At 51.3% G+C, this 17,651-nt stretch overlaps 1 protein-coding gene across 1 annotated transcript in view; it reads left to right on the forward strand.

Moving 5' to 3' along the window:
• Nucleotides 1-17,651, forward strand: part of Clip2 (CAP-Gly domain containing linker protein 2) — a 57,716-nt gene that overhangs the window by 29,174 nt on the left and 10,891 nt on the right. Inside the window, exons 4-10 of the mRNA XM_028765943.1 lie at nucleotides 612-736; nucleotides 1,626-1,839; nucleotides 2,357-2,554; nucleotides 4,060-4,163; nucleotides 7,702-7,762; nucleotides 13,217-13,321; nucleotides 14,598-15,533. Coding sequence (XP_028621776.1) covers nucleotides 612-736; nucleotides 1,626-1,839; nucleotides 2,357-2,554; nucleotides 4,060-4,163; nucleotides 7,702-7,762; nucleotides 13,217-13,321; nucleotides 14,598-15,533 — 1,743 coding nt within the window. The remainder of the gene's footprint in view (nucleotides 1-611; nucleotides 737-1,625; nucleotides 1,840-2,356; nucleotides 2,555-4,059; nucleotides 4,164-7,701; nucleotides 7,763-13,216; nucleotides 13,322-14,597; nucleotides 15,534-17,651) is intronic.

Consider the following 17,651-nt stretch of genomic DNA (forward strand, 5'->3'; position numbering starts at 1 on the left):
CTGGGGGATTCTAGGCAGGGGCTCTACCACTGAGCCACGCCCCCAGCTCCTCACTGGGGGATTCTAGGCAGGGGCTCTACCACTGAGCCACGCCCCCAGTCCCTCACTGGGGGATTCTAGGCAGGGGCTCTACCACTGAGCCACGCCCCCAGCCCCTCCCTGGGGGATTCTAGGCAGGGGCTCTACCACTGAGCAACACCCCTAGCCCCTCACTGAGGGATTCTAGGCAGGGGTTAACTGCTGAGCCACGCCCCCAGCCCTGAAAACTGCTTTTGTATTTTTATTGAGAGCTTTACTGAGGTGCTAGCATGATGCAGATGCTACATTAATACTTTACTTAGTTATCACAAAAGTTCTTTTGGTAAATGAAGGCACTGAGATCTGGAAGGTTCTGTAACTTAGGAAAGCTCATGCAACTTACAGCCCAGTGTAAGTTCATGTCTGTGTGTCTGTCCAAACCTGTGCCTTTCCCCGTAGCAGCCATGTGATCTGTTAGAACCCATGTCCCTCCCAGCCGTCCGTGGGCTTCTCCTCTTTCTCATCTGCCCTCTGCCAGGCTCAACCTGTGTCCCCTGCATCCTCTGGACCTGCCTCTCTCCATGTGCCAACAGGTTGGTGGGACGAAGACCGGCGTGGTACGATATGTTGGGGAGACGGACTTTGCCAAAGGCGAGTGGTGTGGTGTGGAGCTGGATGAGCCCCTTGGGAAGAACGATGGGGCAGTGGCAGGCACCAGGTACGAGGGGCTCTCCTGAGGATCGTCAGAAGGGGTGAAGACAGGGTGGCAGAGAAATCCTGGGCGTGCTGTACCATGCCATGGTGAACATGCTCTCCCTCCTAACAGCCTGTCACGCTAGGCAGAGGGAATGATCATCCCATTTGATTGAAAGAGATCTAAGGCCAGAGGTCATTGTCACGGGCAAGCACTGAGCATCCCTCTGTTCTGTGTTCCCTTTGCCACACGGCGCGGGGCTGAGTTGGGCAAGAATAATAACAGGAAGGCTCTACTTACCTTGTGTTTCCTGAGTGATGCAAAAGAGCAGCAGGTGTCCTGCCCTCTCATATTCTGCCCCCTCCTCTTTTTCTGAGATATCCTTGTATATGTAGCTCAGGCTGGCTTCTAAATCGCTATGTGTCAGAAGCTGGCCTTGAACTCCTTATCTTTACTACCATGTCCCTCTCCTTCAGGGTTTTTATTCTCTGTGTACCCCCATGAATAGAGTCAGTTCGGGGGGTGGGCAGACCAGCAACAACTGAAGTTAAAGCCAGGGTACTCCAGATAGTTTGTAGGTTTTTAGAGCAATGCACCCTGGGAGGTCCCACTTTAATTTTGCTACTGTATTTGGTATGTGATGGACAGCTAATTTCATAACAGTAGTTCTAGAGCTGTTCATGGCTGTAAATTTTTGTCAGTCCCATCCTGCTAATCCCCTGCCTTCACCTCTCATGTCTTGGTATAGGTGTGTACCGTAATTCCTGGCTGTTCCATCTGGGAAACTTTCACCTTGGGGTGTGGCTGTCAGAGCCTGAGAGACACTTGTAGTTTTTGGGCTCTTAGATGGATTAGGAAGTAGAAGAGATTCCAAGCACTGATGACATCAGTGTGGCTCTGTTATGCTCCCCAGGTACTTCCAGTGCCCACCCAAGTTCGGTCTCTTTGCACCAATCCACAAGGTCATCCGAATTGGCTTCCCGTCTACCAGTCCAGCCAAGGCCAAGAAGACCAAGCGTATGGCTATGGGTGTCTCCGCCTTGACCCACAGCCCCAGCAGTTCTTCCATCAGCTCTGTCAGCTCTGTGGCCTCCTCTGTTGGTGGCCGGCCCAGCCGTAGTGGACTGGTAAGGATAGCATTGGGGAGTTTGAGAATGTCAGGGTGAAGGTAGGATCAAGCGTCCTATTCTGTCCCCAGCTTGCTCTGAATCCAGGCATCCCTTGGTTGGGGTTGGGGTTGGGGTATTGTGGAGTGTGATCTCTTTATAGGAAAAACTGATCCATTTATATTTTTTGTTATATATGTGACTGGTTTCTTAGTTACCTTCCCTGGGTAAACAGTGTGGGGTAGATACAGACAGGGGATTCCAAAGGGCTGTCACATGGATCCTAGGTAAGGAGAGAAGAGGAGGCCACTTGGGTTTGGCAGAGGGACTTCAGTATAGCTTGGTCTGTGATCCCTGTTGAAGGCTAACTCTCAGCCATCGTGTTGCCTTTGAGGGTGAATTAGCAATGAATTTAGAACATCCTGGGTACTGACAGGGAAGGACAAGACTTCCCATTCTGTGTTAGTGTATGTGTGACCAGTGGGAACATTCAGTACAATACAGTATCTTGAGTCCCGCCTATGCCCACTCTCTGCAGCTCACAGAGACCTCTTCACGCTATGCCCGGAAGATCTCAGGCACCACAGCTCTGCAGGAGGCCCTGAAGGAGAAACAGCAGCACATCGAACAGCTGCTGGCTGAACGTGACTTGGAGAGAGCCGAAGTAGCCAAGGCTACCAGCCATATCTGTGAGGTGGAGAAGGAAATCGCCCTGCTGAAGGCACAACATGAGCAGGTGGGTGGCTGGCAGGCTCCGGGGTGCATGGAATACCTCTTCCCATGGAGCTGGAGAAGCTACACACACTCACGAAAGCTGGAAACCTAGAGAACACTGTACAATCTTACAGCCAGCTCAACAGCTTAGAAAGTGTCTCTTAGTGAGTTCAGTTGATTTGGGTCCCTAACAGGCAGCTTGTCCTGCTTGAGAGCTCTCCCCTGCTTATATAAGCTTAGGAGGAAGGGCCAGAGTGAACCTTGTCAATTTCTGGGACTTCCTAAAGCTATTGAGTTGTATATTTCCTGAGTTTTAACAAGCTTCTTCTCTACAAGATGGACTAACTTCCCTTTAGAACATTCTGCATTTTAACAGACTTTTCTCCAACATAGAATTCTTTTAAGAGACCCTATCTTTTAGGGTTTTACTGCTGTGAACAGATACCATGACCAAGGCAAATCTTATAAGGACATTTAATTGGGGCTGGCTTACAGGTTCAGAGATTCAGTCCATTATCATCAAGGTGGGAGCATGGCAGCATCCAGGCAGGCATGGTGCAGGAGGAGCTGAGAGTTCTGCATCTTCATCTGAAGGCTGCTAGCAGAATACTCGATTTTAGGCAGCTAGGAGGAGGGTCTCAAAGCCCACGCCCACAGTGACACACCTCCAACAAGGCCACACCTCCTAATAGTGCCACTCTCTGGTTCAAGCATATTCTAACCATCACAGACTCATCTTGGAAGGTAGCCTATAACTACTTCTTAGCCCTTTGGCCAAGGTCAAGTTGGGAACTGGCCTTTAAACCTGTGCTTCCTGCTTTTAATATTTCAACACCAGCATTTTCTAGGTCAGAAACTGACTTCTGCTTTTTTTGTTTGGGTGTTTGGTTGATTGGTTTGGTTGAGTTTTTTTTGTTTATTTGTTTTTAGTCTTATTTTGCAGCCCAGGCTGGCCTGAAGCTCACTGTGTTGTTTGGGCTAATACAGGTCACAACACGGTTGGGAATGTAGCTCAGCAGTAGTGTACTTCCGTAGAATCCCGCAATGAGGGGCTGGGGGCGTGGCTCAGTGGTAGAGCACCTGCCTAGAATCCCCCAGTGAGGGGCAGGGGGCGTGGCTCAGTGGGAGAGCCCCTGCCTAGAATCCCCCAGTGAGGGGCTGGGGGCGTGGCTCAGTGGGAGAGCCCCTGCCTAGAATCCCCCAGTGAGGGGCTGGGGGCGTGGCTTAGCATTAGAGCAACTGCCTGATATATACAAGGCCCTGAGTTTGATCCCCAGCATTAAAACAAAACTATCACGAAGCCAAGTTTATGTCCATGTTCAGAGGAGTCTAGGATCCCCTTCCCGTGTGGGGTCTCTGCATCCTTGCCTCCTGAGTCCCCTCTCCTCGTGTCAGCATCACTATCCCTGCCTGGTTGCAGCCATCAGGGAAGAGGGAGCTAGGATTCTTCTGCCTCCTCTGCTTCTCTTCTGTCCCCAAGAGAGCCTGGAATTGACTTGCCCCTGTCCTGGCCTTGCTCTGGGTCAGTATGTTGCAGAAGCCGAGGAAAAGCTGCAGCGGGCACGGATGCTGGTGGAAAACGTGAGGAAAGAGAAAGTGGATCTGTCCAATCAGCTGGAGGAAGAGAGGAGGTACGTGGTGTGCATCAGCTGGGCCAGAGGGTGTCATCTCAGAGCCCAGTGAAGGAGCACAGGGAAATCAGGTGTGGCAGCATAGACAGACCTGTCTGTAATCCTAGCACTGAAGCAAGGGATTGGTAGTTCCAGCCTAGCCTGGGCTACGTACCGAGTTCAGTTTCAGCCTGGGCAATCTAGCACAACAGTCTTCAAATAAAAATAAACAAACACAAATGGGGTGTGGATGTAGCTCAGTTGGGAGAGTGTTTGCCTAGGACACAGAAAGTTCTGGGTTTGAGTCCCAGCGCTATATAAACTGGGAGTGGTGTTCTCTCAACACTCAGAAGGAAGAAGCAGGAAGATTGGGAATCAGGGTTATCAGATGAATTTGAGAGCAGCTTGGGGTACATGAGACTGTGAGTGTGTGTGTGTGTGTGTGTGTGTGTGTGTGTGTGAGAGAGAGAGAGAGAGAGAGAGAGAGTTGTTTTTTTTTTTTAACACAGCAAGGCTTGGGCCAGGTGTAGTGACTCATGTTTATAAGCTCAGCTACTAAGGAGACTGAGGCAGGAGGATTGCTCACAGTTTGAGGATAGCCTGGTCTACATAGCAAGTTATTATCTAAACCCTATCCCTCTAAAGGACTGGGCTGTAGCTCAGTGCTTGCACAGGGCTGAATTTAACCCCTGAGGAGGAATTGTAGTCTTGGGTTCTTTTTTAAAATAATTAATATTTGTGTGTGTGTGTGTGTGTGTGTAGAGAGAGAGGGGGGTGTATTACAGGCTGTGGCCTAGGTAATCCATCAATGTCTATCTCATTACAAAAATGCCAGAAAGCTGGTGGTTGTTGAAGCCATGAGCCTGCATGTCTTGGCAGTCCCAATGTGGTGCTGGAGTCCCAGCGGACTCCTGGAGAGCTGCTGGTCTTCAGTCTGTGCTGGAATCCTGAGGAAGTAGGTCCTAATTCAGGTGAATGAATGCCTCCGCAGTGGGATAGATGAACTTGCCAGCAAGAGTGAGGACAAGCAGCCAGCAAAAATCAAAAGCTTCCTTCTTCCATGTCCTTTGACATGGGCTGCCACCAAAAGATGTGGCCCAGAAATAGACCGGGTCCTCCCACGTCAGCGATCTGGACAAGAGAACTAACTTCTCACAGGTATGCTAGGCAGCCTGGGTCTAGTTGTTCCAGATAAAGTCACGTTGACCACTGAGTTTAGCCATCGCACCTAGCAAGTACTTCACTGAATAAAATTTCTTTCAGTCTCCATTCTTTGTTTTACCCATGAGACAGGGTCTTCTTATGTACTTCTGACTGGCCTCCAATTCACAACTCTCCTGCCTCAGCCTTCTGAATGCTGGGATAACAGGTGTGTACCACTACACCTGGCTTGTCTATCAATTAGAAACAATTTTTTTTTTACATTTGTTGGGGGTGGTACATATGCATGAAGATCAAAAAACAACTTGGGGACATGGGTTCCTTTGACTGTGTGAGTCCTGAAGATCGAACTCAGTTGCCAGGCTCGGCAGCAACCACTTAGCTAAGGCATCCTACTGGCCCATACATCAGTTTTTGAGACTTCCCCAGAGATGGATTAGAAGTTCCCCACTCCTGATTTCCTAGAAAAGCCCTTAACCAAAGTCAGGGACAGGAACCCACTGATGCGGACTCAGAGACCCCTGTAAAGATACAGACATGTTCGTCCCTCAGCCCCTACCAGAGACGCAGGCCCAAGCTCCTGGGTCTCCTGCTGGGATACAGAGCTGGTCCTTTACCTCCTTCCCAAAAGATGCTGATTTCTGTATGGTCCTTCCTTCCCCCATGCTGGCAGCAGCCCCCAATCTTGACACCCCCATTTACATCTGTTTGGGGAACACAGCCAAGTCCTGCCGTTACTGTCTCACTGAGGGAAATGAGGCTTATTTATATCTCCATGAGATGCTAGTCCTGGCCCACACATCTGGTTCCCATGGTGATGCATCTCATGCCAGAAAACAAAAACAAGTCTTCTAAGGAAGGCATCACGAGCGAAGCAGGAGACAGCTCACTGGCAAAGTGCCTGCCGCCCAGGGGGCCTGGGTTCAGCTCCCTAGCAGTATGGCAGGCATGGTCACACAGGTCTGTAACCCCAGCACAGGCTGTGCAAGTCCGGCAGGTCCCCAGAGCTCCCTGGCCAGTCTATCCAGTTAGGACCACCAAGCGTGGTGGCACACACCTTTCACCCCAGCACTGGGGAGGCAGAAGCAGGTGAATCTGTCCACTCAAGGCCAGTCTAGTCTACATAATGTTCCAGGCTAGACAGGGCTATATAGTGAGACCTTGTCTCCACCCCCACCTCCAGTCTGGCTTCAGGTTCATCAAGACACCCTCCCTCAAGGGAATACGGCAGAGAGTGATAAGTAAGACACTCAGTGTCCTCTTCTGGCCTCTGCCTATGTATATACACATGTATGCACGTACATACACACATACCATCAAACTACCCCGCCTCATGCACACTCACGTGCATACACATGTAAACACACAAACACACCATCAAACCGTGGCCTCCTACACTCACATGTTCATACATACATTGTATGCAAGCTCAAACAAATTTTTTTTTCCAAAATAAAGCATCATAGGAGCTGTGTTCGCCAAGGGCCTGAGTGCAGGTCCCAGAATTGTGTAGCATTACTTTAGGACTTCAGTTGTCTTATAGGTCTGTCAGCGCACCCCATTTGTAAATGGCAGTAAGAGATGGGCCTTGTCCCTGTCCTCTGCTTGTTTGGCATGTGTATAGGGTGAACCTGTGTCCCCGAAGGGAGTGTCTTATTCCCACAGTGGGGAGCCTAGGGACCGCCTACATCTGTGGGCAGCCCAGGAAATGCATACTGGGACTTCAGCTCTCAACTTTGAGGAGGGAGTGGAGTTGAAGAGGAAGTCCCTGGGCCTGCCTTGTCCTCTTTGCTGAGACAGGGCCACATGGCAGAAGATACCCTCTGAAGAGACTTTGTCTTGACTTGGTGTTTTGAGGCAAGGTCTTACCATGTAGCTTAGGCTGGCCTTGACCACCCAGAGTTATACTCTACCACACATGGCTCGGACAATTGTCCCGTTTTCCATGGACATCCTGAGAGGAAGAAGGCTCGTGTTCAGCACAGTAGGCTTCCAGAAAGCTCTGTCCCTCCTCAAGTACAAGATTCCAGGTAGCTCCCGACTCTGTGGTCTAACTTGGTCCCTGAGAACCTCGAACTTCTGATGCTTCCATCGTCTGAACCATAACTGGCCTGGTATATGTCCACTTGCCTTTGTGCTTGTATGTGTGTGTGTGTGTGTGTGTCTGTGTGTGTCTGTGTGTATGCTGTGTGTGGGTGGAACTAAGGAACCTCTAGTGTTAGGCAGGGGCTCTACCACTGAGCCATGCCTCCAGCCCCTCACTGGGGGATTGTGGGCAGGGGCTCTACCATTGAGCCACGCCCCTAGCCCCTCACTGGGGGATTCTAGTCAGGGGCTCTATCACTGAGCTATCTCCTTGGTCCCCAAAGCCCATCTCTACCTCTCTTCTTCCCCGCAGAAAGGTGGAGGACCTGCAGTTCCGGGTGGAAGAAGAATCCATCACCAAAGGAGACTTGGAGGTAACGGTGAAGTTCTCCACTGCTCACTTAGCACCATGGGCCCAATCCTTGTCTTGGTGTTCAAGCAGCAAGCCTGCACCTCCTTGGGGAGGCCTGGGTGATTGCAATGAAAATATTGGAAAGAATCAAAAGCCTCCACCTAGGAGGGGGGAGGAGATGCAGGCTTAGGGCATCTGGTATTAGAAGTGGGCTTGGTTGTATTCCAGGAATACAGGGGACCCCATGTTGGCAGTTGAAGAGAGTCAAGAAAGATTGTAGGTCTTTGCCTAATGACATAGGAGCCAGACTCCTGGGGTCATAGACACAGGACTGGCTAGAAGAAGCAGTTAGGATCACAAGAATTTATATGCAGCAGAACTAGGGCTCACTGGCTGGGGCTGTATCTCAGTTGGCAGAGCGCTTGCCTAGCACTCAAGAAACCCTGGGTTCCCTCTCCGGTACCACATAAACCAGGAGTGGTGGCATAAGCCTGTTACCATAGCACTTGGGAGGTGGAAGAAGGATGAACTGAGTTCAAGGTCCTCTTCAGCTATATAGCGAGTTTAGGGTTAGCCTGGGCTACATGAGAAGAGGGGGGAGGGGAGAGAATGGGAGGAAGAAAGAAAGGGCCAGAGCTCAAGAAGTCAAAGACTACCGCCAGTGGTACAACCAACCAACGAATGTATACACTAGAGACAATTGTTAGGTCCTGCCCCAGCCTGTACCTTCACCAATTTGCCACCTGTATGCAGGGTGTGAATACAATAGAACTGTTCCTAGTTCATAAACACACTGTGCTGACTTAGGGGCCAGAGGGCCTCAGGTCCACTGAGGAGGCTAGCCTTGCTCCTGAGGACTGCAGAGACCTCTGGGGTCAGGAGGCCACCCTTGGCCACCTTTCCTGTTGTGTCTCTTGATGCCTTGTGTCTCTGGGAAAGGAAAAAGGAAGAACTTTCTGGAACGGCCAGGTGAGACAGGGAGCTAAACTCTTCCGATTGCGTTGCTGGACCTGTCCGGCCTCTGAAAGCAACTTCCCTTAGGCAAGCCTCAGCTTCCTCCACTGGAGAAGGAAGCAGTCTCCTCCTTACAGGCTCTCAGGCCTGAGTGTTCATCCCCAGGGGAGCTTATTTAAATACAACTAAGACTCAGTGGTCTGCATTTGTGACTATTTCCCAAGTTCCTGAGGGACCTTAGAAGTCACAGCCATAGGTCATTTCTGGGTTCAAACTCAGGCTGATCTGGGCCTGGTGGCTCCCTGGCTTTCTAGGGTGGCTGATGCCAGATGATTACAAGCTCAAGGCTAGCCTGGGCTACGTATCAAGTCTAAGTCAACCCGCACGTCTTAGCAAGACTCTGACTGGAAAAAAGTGAAAGGGGCTGGAGATGTAGCTCAGTGGGAGAACAACTGCTTAGCAAGTGTAGAGCTGTGAGTTCAAATCCCAGCAGGGGAGCACATGCCGGTAACCCCACCATAGGGAGGTGGAGGCAGGAGGCTAGAAATTGAAGTCATCCTTGGCTACATGGCAAATTCAAGGCTAGTCTGGTTTGTGGATTTCTAAGCTAGGCAGGACTACATAGTAAGACCCTGTCTTATAAAACACGATGAAGGCTGTTCATGGCGGTGCACGCCTGTAATCCCAGACCTCAGGAGACAGAAGCAGGAGGATCAGGAGTTCAAGGCCAGCCTTGGCTATGCCGTGAGTCTGAGGCTAGCCTGGGATAAATGGATAAATTGAGACTCAAAAAAGAAAGGAAGGAAGGGGCAGAAAAGCCAAGTATCCTTACCCAGCCTGAAGCTGTTATGATTTGTGCTTTTGTTACAGCCAAAGGGACAGCACAGGTGGTTATGTCTGGCTTATCTGAAGGACAGCAGTCCCCCTGTAGGGGACAGATGGGTGGGCTTGAGGGGAGAGGGGCTGCCAGAGCTGAGCCTTCTCCACCTGCTGCCATCAACAGATCTTAGCTGTAGGGAAATGCACCCCACCCCGGGCCAGCAGTTCAAGGGGCTGGAGTCAGGATGGTGTCAGGTGCTCACAGATCCTTGGCGACTCCAGGGTCAGCCTGTCTGCTGCCTGTCTGTCTGTATCTTTTACTACATCTGCTCCTTATTCCAGCCTGCCAGATTGCTACCACCCAAGTTATCCCCCAAAGAGAATCTGATTGGTCCCAGGGCTACCAATAGGCTGGCAGGCATTGAGACAGGGGGACAGGACGGGACAAACAGTGTCACAAGGCCAGTTTAGCCAGAAAGACTGTCACATCCTGTGTTGATTTTTATTATTATTATTCTAAAGACTAAATCGTGACCATATTCAGAGCAATCAGAATGTGAATTTGTGCTAAAGTCAGTTTACACGCATTTGTTTGGGGTTGGGATTTTTGACACTACCTGGGCTGGCCTGGAACTCAGAATTCTCCTGCCTTGGCTTGTAGGTGCTAGGGTTACAGGCGTGTAGCCACCTTGCCTGTTTTCCCCAACCATCTTTTTTTTTTAATTAATTAATTAATTTATTTATTTTTATGTATGAGTACACTGTTGCTGTCTTCGGACAGACCAGAATAGGGCATCCAATCTCATTACGGATGGTTGTGAGCCACCATGTGGTTGCTGGGATTTGAACTGAGGACCTCTGGAAGAGCAGTCAGTGCTCTTAACCGCTGAGCCATCTCTCCAGCCCCTTCCCCAATCATCTTAAAAGACAAAAGGGACGGACGACTCAGTGGCTGAGAATACTCACTATGTTTCGGAGATCATGGTGTTCGGGTCCCAGACGGCTCACAACCTCCTAGATCTCCAGCTAATAAGAGTTGTAGCGCCCTCTTCTGACCCCGACAGGGACCTGCACATACACCCATGGGAATGCCTGCATGCTTGCACACACACACATAAAAACAAATCTTTTAGAAAGTCAAAACTGGGACCAGAGAGATAGCCCCGTGGCTAAGAGCACCTGCTGTTCTTACAGAGGACCTGAGTTTTGTTCCCAGCACCTGCATGGTACTTCACAAGCATCTAGAGCTCCAGTTTCAGAGGATCTGATTTTTTTTCTGGCCTCTAAGGTCTCTGCACATACATGGTCTCATTCACACATGCAGGAAATACATTTATACACATCAAATAAATACGGCAATCTAAAAATTTATAAATTAAAACCAAGGGCTAGGGGATAGAGCTCAGAACAGAAGACTTACCTAGAAACTCAAGTTGGGGACCCTGGGGACATGGCTCAGCTGGTCACTTGGCCAGAACTCCCCAGTTGGTGGGGGCAGGATGAGGCTCATCAGTAGAGAACTTGAGTTTGGATTCCTAGCACTCTCATTAAAAAGGGGCACCACAGCCAGGCATGGTGGCACATGCCTTTAATCCCAGCACTTGGGAGGCAGAGGCAGGCCAATCTCTCCGTTTGAGGCCAGCCTGGTCTACAGAGTAAGTTCTAGGACAGCCAGGGCTACACAGAAGAGACCCTGTCCCAAGAAACAAAAGCAAAAATAAGCGTGGCACATATCTAATCTTGTTGCTGAAACTGGCCAGTTGGCATAGCTCAGTGAGACCCTGTCTCAGAAATCAGGGTGGAGCTTGCCTTTAATCACAACACTCCAGAGGCAAAGGCAAGAGGATCGTTTTCTCTCTCTCTGAGTTCGAGGCCAGCCTGGTCTGCAACCTGTTGAGTTCTAGGACAGCCAGAGTTACACAGAGAAACCCTGTCTTGAGCCCCCCATACCACCCCACGCAACTGCCCAACATCCAGCTCTGGTCCCACATGCATATGAACACACAAAGTTGAAAACCTAAACCCTGACCCAAACAGAACACTTGGTCCCTTTGGGCTGGGTCACCCCATCTTCTACTGTCTTCATGACTAAACTCACCATTGCTCATAAAGCCTCCCTCTTGCTCTTCCTCTACTGACTGCTGCCATGAGGTGCCTGGCCTCCAATCTTTCAGTCTCCATGGCTGCCACTTCTTGCTGGCATCTGAGTATTCGCCCTACCGTCTAAGCCCCGCCCACCCCTTGCGCAGGGTTGTGTGTGTGGTGTGTGTATGTGGAGGAGTGATCACTTTAACCTGTGTTTCTCTAAGGGTGAGCAGCACCCTCCCCTCTCTCTGGGGACAAACCTGGTTTCCATTCTGGTCTCCTAGCGTACCCCGGGGTACGTGCCCGCTCCGCCTCCCTGCTTCCTTGCAGAGATCCATCATGGGCCACCCAAATGCCAGCCCTGTGCCACCCAGAGAATGCTGTGCTTTGTTCTCGAATGAAACGGGTGTTGTAAAGAGGGGACAAAGGTGCCCTTGTACTTCCAGAGACCAGGCGTCCTCTGCAGAATCTGGGAAGGGTGAAGAGAGGGGGAGGGATGTCGACCAAGCCAGGCTCCGGGAAGGGCAATGGGTGTTAGCCCACTCCCCATCCAGGAGAATCAAGATGGTGTGATTGAGTTAGCCAAGCATGGTGGCACACTCCTGTCATCCCAGTGCTAGGGAGGCCGAGGCAGAAGGATTGCAGGTTCAAGGGCATCCTGGACTGCATACTGAGTTCCAGGCCAAGCGGAGCATGATACGGTCTTCATACATGGGAAGTGGGAGTCAGCCTTAGCAACAAACATAGTGAGTCCCTGTCTCATAAAACTAAACCAAGCAAGAGTCCAGAATCAGGAATACAGTTCCAAGGGCAGACTGGGACACACAGTGTGTTTTAGGACAGCCTTCTCTGTACAGCAAAACTCTGTTTGGAAAACAAACAAACAAACAAACAGATGGAGTAGGGACACCCTGAATCCTAGCATTCAGGAGGTAGGGGCTTGTGGGTAATGTGGGAACTCAAGGCCTATAGGCTATTCAGGGCCCGCCGGAGCTGTGTAGTGGCTATAAAAAGAAGGGCTTGGGAGACTGCTCAGCAGGTAAAGGTGCTACCAAACCTGACGCCCAGAATTTGATTCCCAGGACCCACATGGTGGAAGGGGAGAATCCACTCCTTCTAACTGCCTTTATATGCACTGTGATGTGTGTGCGCGTGCGCACACATCACACACACATCACACACACACACACACACACACACACACACTATGAATAAATAAAATGTACCTAACAAGAAAAGAGAAGACCCTTAAACCCCCCCAAGGGAAGACCCTGGGGTATCCTTTGCCACTGCGTTACCAGAGGCTGGCAAGGGTTGGTTCCCACGGCCTCCTCTGCCTTGAACACGCCCCCAACTAGGCCACAATGATGGGAGGGCACCCAGCCCCCTCACACACCCCACTTCTGAGACCTTTCTCTCTTCCCCAAGCAATTCCGGCTCATTGATCTATTTTCAGTCTTGTTCACGGAAGATGACGCCTCCTCTCTCTCTCTCTTTTTCCTTCTCATGCCCTTTCTTTCTTTCTCCGGCTTCCTGTTCCCTGTATCCCTTTCCCCACGTCCCTGCCTTCCTTGCCCACCTTGTCATCCCTCCCCCACCCCCACTCTGGGTGGAGCAGACCCAGACCCAGCTGGAGCACGCGCGCATTGGGGAGCTGGAGCAGAGCCTGCTATTGGAGAAGGCGCAGGCCGAGCGGCTGCTCAGAGAATTAGCGGATAACAGGGTAAACCGTGCCCGCCACTGCCACCCACCTGGCCAGCACCTTGGCCCGTCGATGACCCCTTTGCCTTTTTTAATCATTACCTCTGCCATCATAATGGCTGTTCTTGCTACTGCTTTTTAGAGTCCCTTCCGTGCTCCCCTCTGGGAGGGAAGTTGAGATTTTTAAGTCAAGCTCACTGTGGCCAAGTGGTACCCCTGGGGAAGAGGGTCTTGGTCCTCTGGGATTACCTCCAAGTTCATGGCTCTGTAAACACAGGTGTCTTTGGGAGACCTTCCCTGTGCCTCCCTCCCGTCTATTGCCAGAAAGAAACCTTCATGGAGTACTCTGCCCCTTACTTGGGTGGACATGGGCTTCCTTGTCAGGAATGCAGACCCAGAGTGGTCTAGCCCAGAGACTCTTAAGGTGGCAGCAGCAACCTGGAGGACCTGAGGCTTAGGAAGTAGGGCTTTATATGTTGGGATATCCCCCAAAGATCGGGATGATGTCAGCCTCAGAGTCTGGCCATAGCCATACAGTGTGTTAGGGAGCCCCTGAGAAGCTGAGTTAGGGAAAACAGTCCAGACAGTTCTAGGGTGTGGTTCTATGTCCCGTACCCCAGGCCCAGCTGGCTTCTCCGCACCTGTTGTGCATGTACCGTATGTAGGTCCAAATAGCTGTAGCTCTGCTGGGAGGAATCTGACCAGGCAGCAAGCATGGATCGGGAAAACCACCCTGCAGATAGTCGGAGGCTTGTGGCAAGGGGCTCAGTTTGTGCATAGTGGCCATAGCACTGCAGGCCATGTAGGTGTCTGGGGACACAGTGGCTTCATGTGCACAGTGTCCATTGCCAGGTGATCATAGGCACCTGTGTGCCAGAGTGCTGTGTGCAGGAAACTCACCAGATGATTTAGCACCCACTAGACAGGCCCTTTGAGCTATAGCTCCAGCAGACTGCAAGTCAGAAAAAAGCTTACCCAGCTGGGCATGGTGGTGCATACCTGTAACCCCAGCACTTGGGAGGCTGAGGCAGGAGGATTGCTGAGATATGTGTACACATAAAGCATTAGCTTCGAGAAGGTCCTCTAAGGTCAAACCTCTCTTGAGCAATGATATGTTCTAAGCCACCTAAGCGATGAGAGTTTGATTCATCCCATCATTTGGAGTATAATAGTGTCCCGGAGAACAGCCAGTACCCAGCTAGGGATAGGCACCTCCCCATCATCTGACCGTCCCCATCATGGCTGCCTTGTCTGCAGCACTGATCCTTGGTCACTAACTTGTCTCTCCCTCCTGCCAGCTGACCACAGTGGCTGAGAAGTCTCGGGTGCTGCAGCTAGAAGAAGAGCTGAGCCTGCGGCGTGGTGAGATTGAAGAGCTGCAACACTGTCTCCTCCAGTCAGGCCCGCCACCCGCCGACCACCCAGAGGCCGCCGAGACCCTGCGGCTGCGGGAGCGGCTGCTGTCGGCTACCAAGGAGCACCAGCGAGACAGCACCCTGCTCCAGGACAAGTATGAGCACATGCTAAAGACCTACCAGATGGAGGTGGACAAGCTCCGGGCGGCCAACGAAAAGTACGCTCAAGAGGTGGCAGACCTCAAGGCCAAGGTCCAGCAGGCCACCACGGAGAACATGGGGCTCATGGACAACTGGAAATCCAAGCTGGACTCGCTGGCCTCCGACCACCAGAAATCCCTGGAGGACCTGAAGGCCACGCTGAACTCTGGCCCAGGCGCCCAGCAGAAGGAGATTGGAGAGCTGAAGGCCCTGGTGGAGGGCATCAAGATGGAGCACCAGCTGGAGTTAGGTAACCTGCAGGCCAAGCACGACTTGGAGACGGCCATGCATGGGAAGGAGAAGGAGGGCCTGCGGCAGAAGCTGCAAGAGGCCCAGGAGGAGCTGGCCGGGCTGCAGCAGCACTGGAGGGAACAGCTGGAAGAGCAGGCCAGCCAGCACCGGCTGGAGCTACAAGAAGCCCAGGACCAATGTCGCGACGCCCAGCTGCGCGTGCAGGAGCTGGAGGGACTGGATGTGGAGTACCGCGGCCAGGCGCAGGCCATTGAGTTCCTCAAAGAGCAGATCTCACTGGCTGAAAAGAAGATGCTGGATTACGAGACGTTGCAGAGAGCGGAAGCCCAGAGCAGGCAGGAGGCCGAGCGGCTGCGGGAAAAGCTTCTGGTGGCTGAGAATAGACTCCAGGCTGTCGAGTCCCTGTGTTCAGCCCAGCACAGCCATGTAGGCTGCATTTGCTCCTGTGGGGCCCGGCTGGGGAGGGACCGGAAGGGCGTGGCCTCTGCTGCACCAGTTGGGGGAGCATTTTCCTTGTGCCTGGAGCTAGCCAAGGGGGGCTTAGAGGAGGAGCTTCCGGCTCTCTCCATCAGAGCCATGGGGGTCATCGGGACCACTGTAGTCTGAGAGGACCCTGCTTGATCCTTCCTACACAGGCTTTGAGAGCCATTGAAGGTACCATTTTGCTAGCGCCTGAACCCTGATTGGCTGAGACTTGGTAGATGGCAAGTTCAAGGCCGGCCTCAGTAGCTTAGTGAGATCCCGTTTCAAAGTTGATTTTTAAAAAATGAGCTGAGAGTGTGGCTCAGTGCCAGAGCACTAGAATACTACCCTAGGAGAGGTCCTCAATCCCGTCTCCAGCATGACAGAACAAATACATGCGGTCTATAGAACGGGGTGCCCAGAGCCTCCTTTTCCTTTTCTGGTACCCAGAACTTGGGTACCACCCACAAGAAGGGCAAGGAAACTCTGTTCCTCCCAGGTCCTTGTCTCATCGGACACCAGCCCAGGGACTCGAAGATGTCTCTTTAGCTTCTAGATAGGTCACAGCCACCATGACCCATTTTGTCCCAAGTCTAGAAATACCCAGCTATATCGTCCTTACTCCAGACGAGTATGCCTCATTGGTCCTTGAGGGATGTCAAGGAGTGTAGAGAACCCCGTCCATTCTAGCAAGCCCAAAAGGATGTTTTAACTGGCTCCGAGCTCCACAGCCTGCAGTGGTCTGTTTCGAGATTTAGGATGTTTAACCTTGCATGGATGTGCACATGTTGAGTACCAATGCCCACGGAGGCCAGAGGCTTCAGGTACCCTGGAGCTGGAGTTTCGAATGGCTGTGAGCCACCTAGCTTGTGTGCTGGGAAGTACACCCAAGGAATTTGCAAGTGCAGTGCACACTCTTAACTGCCGAGCCGTGTCTCCAGCCCCCAATAACATTAAAATAACCTTACAGGGGGCCAGATAGGAGCTTGACTGTTTAATCCCGGCACAGTATCTCTGCAGTGTGGTGTTCAGGGCATCCAGTGTCTGTAGCTCCGAGTCCTATAAGAAGGGACATCTTCCTGCCTTGTGCCTACAGTATTGTATAGTTGCCTTTCTCTCAGGAAGAAACTTTTTTTTCTTATTTGTTTGTCTGAGATAGGGTTTTGTGTAGCCCAGGCTGGCCTCAAACTCACCCTGTAGCCGAGGATAACCCTAAATTCTTAAAGATTACAGATTTGAGTCCCCATATTCCACCTTGCTGATACATGTGTGTGTGCATATGCACATGTGTGTATGGGGTACATGTGTGGCAGTCAGAGGTCAACCTTGGATACCATCTTTTTTTTTTTTTTGGACACAGTTTAACTGACCTGGAGCACATGACGTAGGTAGGCTAGGTTGGATGGTTGGTCACCTATCACCAAGGATCGGCCTGTTTCTGCTTCCCAGTGCTGGGATTACATGTGTGCACCATTGTGTCCAGCTTTTTAAATGTGGGTTCTGGGGCCCAGACTCAAGCCCTGCTGCTTGCAAGACAGGCCTTTTACCAAGTGAGCCATCTCCCCAGCTCCTCAGTTTTTCTTTTTCAATCAACTTTTTCTTCCTTGGCTTCTGACTTTACTATTTCAGTATTGTGAAGAAGGTAGTTAAGGAAGTCCCTACATGAGCCCGCCCTACATGGGCCATCTATGCTCTGTTGTATTCACTGACTGGTTGTTTTATGATTGGAGTGTCAAGGCTGGTGTTCTGAAAAAGATTCCCAAGGCAGATCTCAAAAAAAAAAAAAAAAGAGAGAGAGAGAGAGAGAGAGAGAGAGAGAGAGATCTATTTAATATATTTTTTACCAAGGATATAGCCAAACCAGACCTGGTGACTCAGTACTGTAATTTCTAGCTACTGAGGAGGCTACCGCAGGAGGATCACAATCTTGAGGCCTGCTTGAGCTACAGAACAAGTTGAAAGTCAGTTTATCTGGTCTAATGAGTCAGTAGGGATAGAGCTGAGGACATGGCTCCGTGGTGGAGCACCTGTCTGGAATCCCCCAGTGAGGGGCTGGGGGCGTGGCTCAGTAGTAGAGCCCCT

Source organism: Grammomys surdaster, unplaced genomic scaffold, assembly GCF_004785775.1.
Source record: "Grammomys surdaster isolate TR1022 unplaced genomic scaffold, NIH_TR_1.0 166, whole genome shotgun sequence".
In the NCBI taxonomy this organism is placed as follows: Eukaryota; Metazoa; Chordata; class Mammalia; order Rodentia; family Muridae; genus Grammomys; species Grammomys surdaster.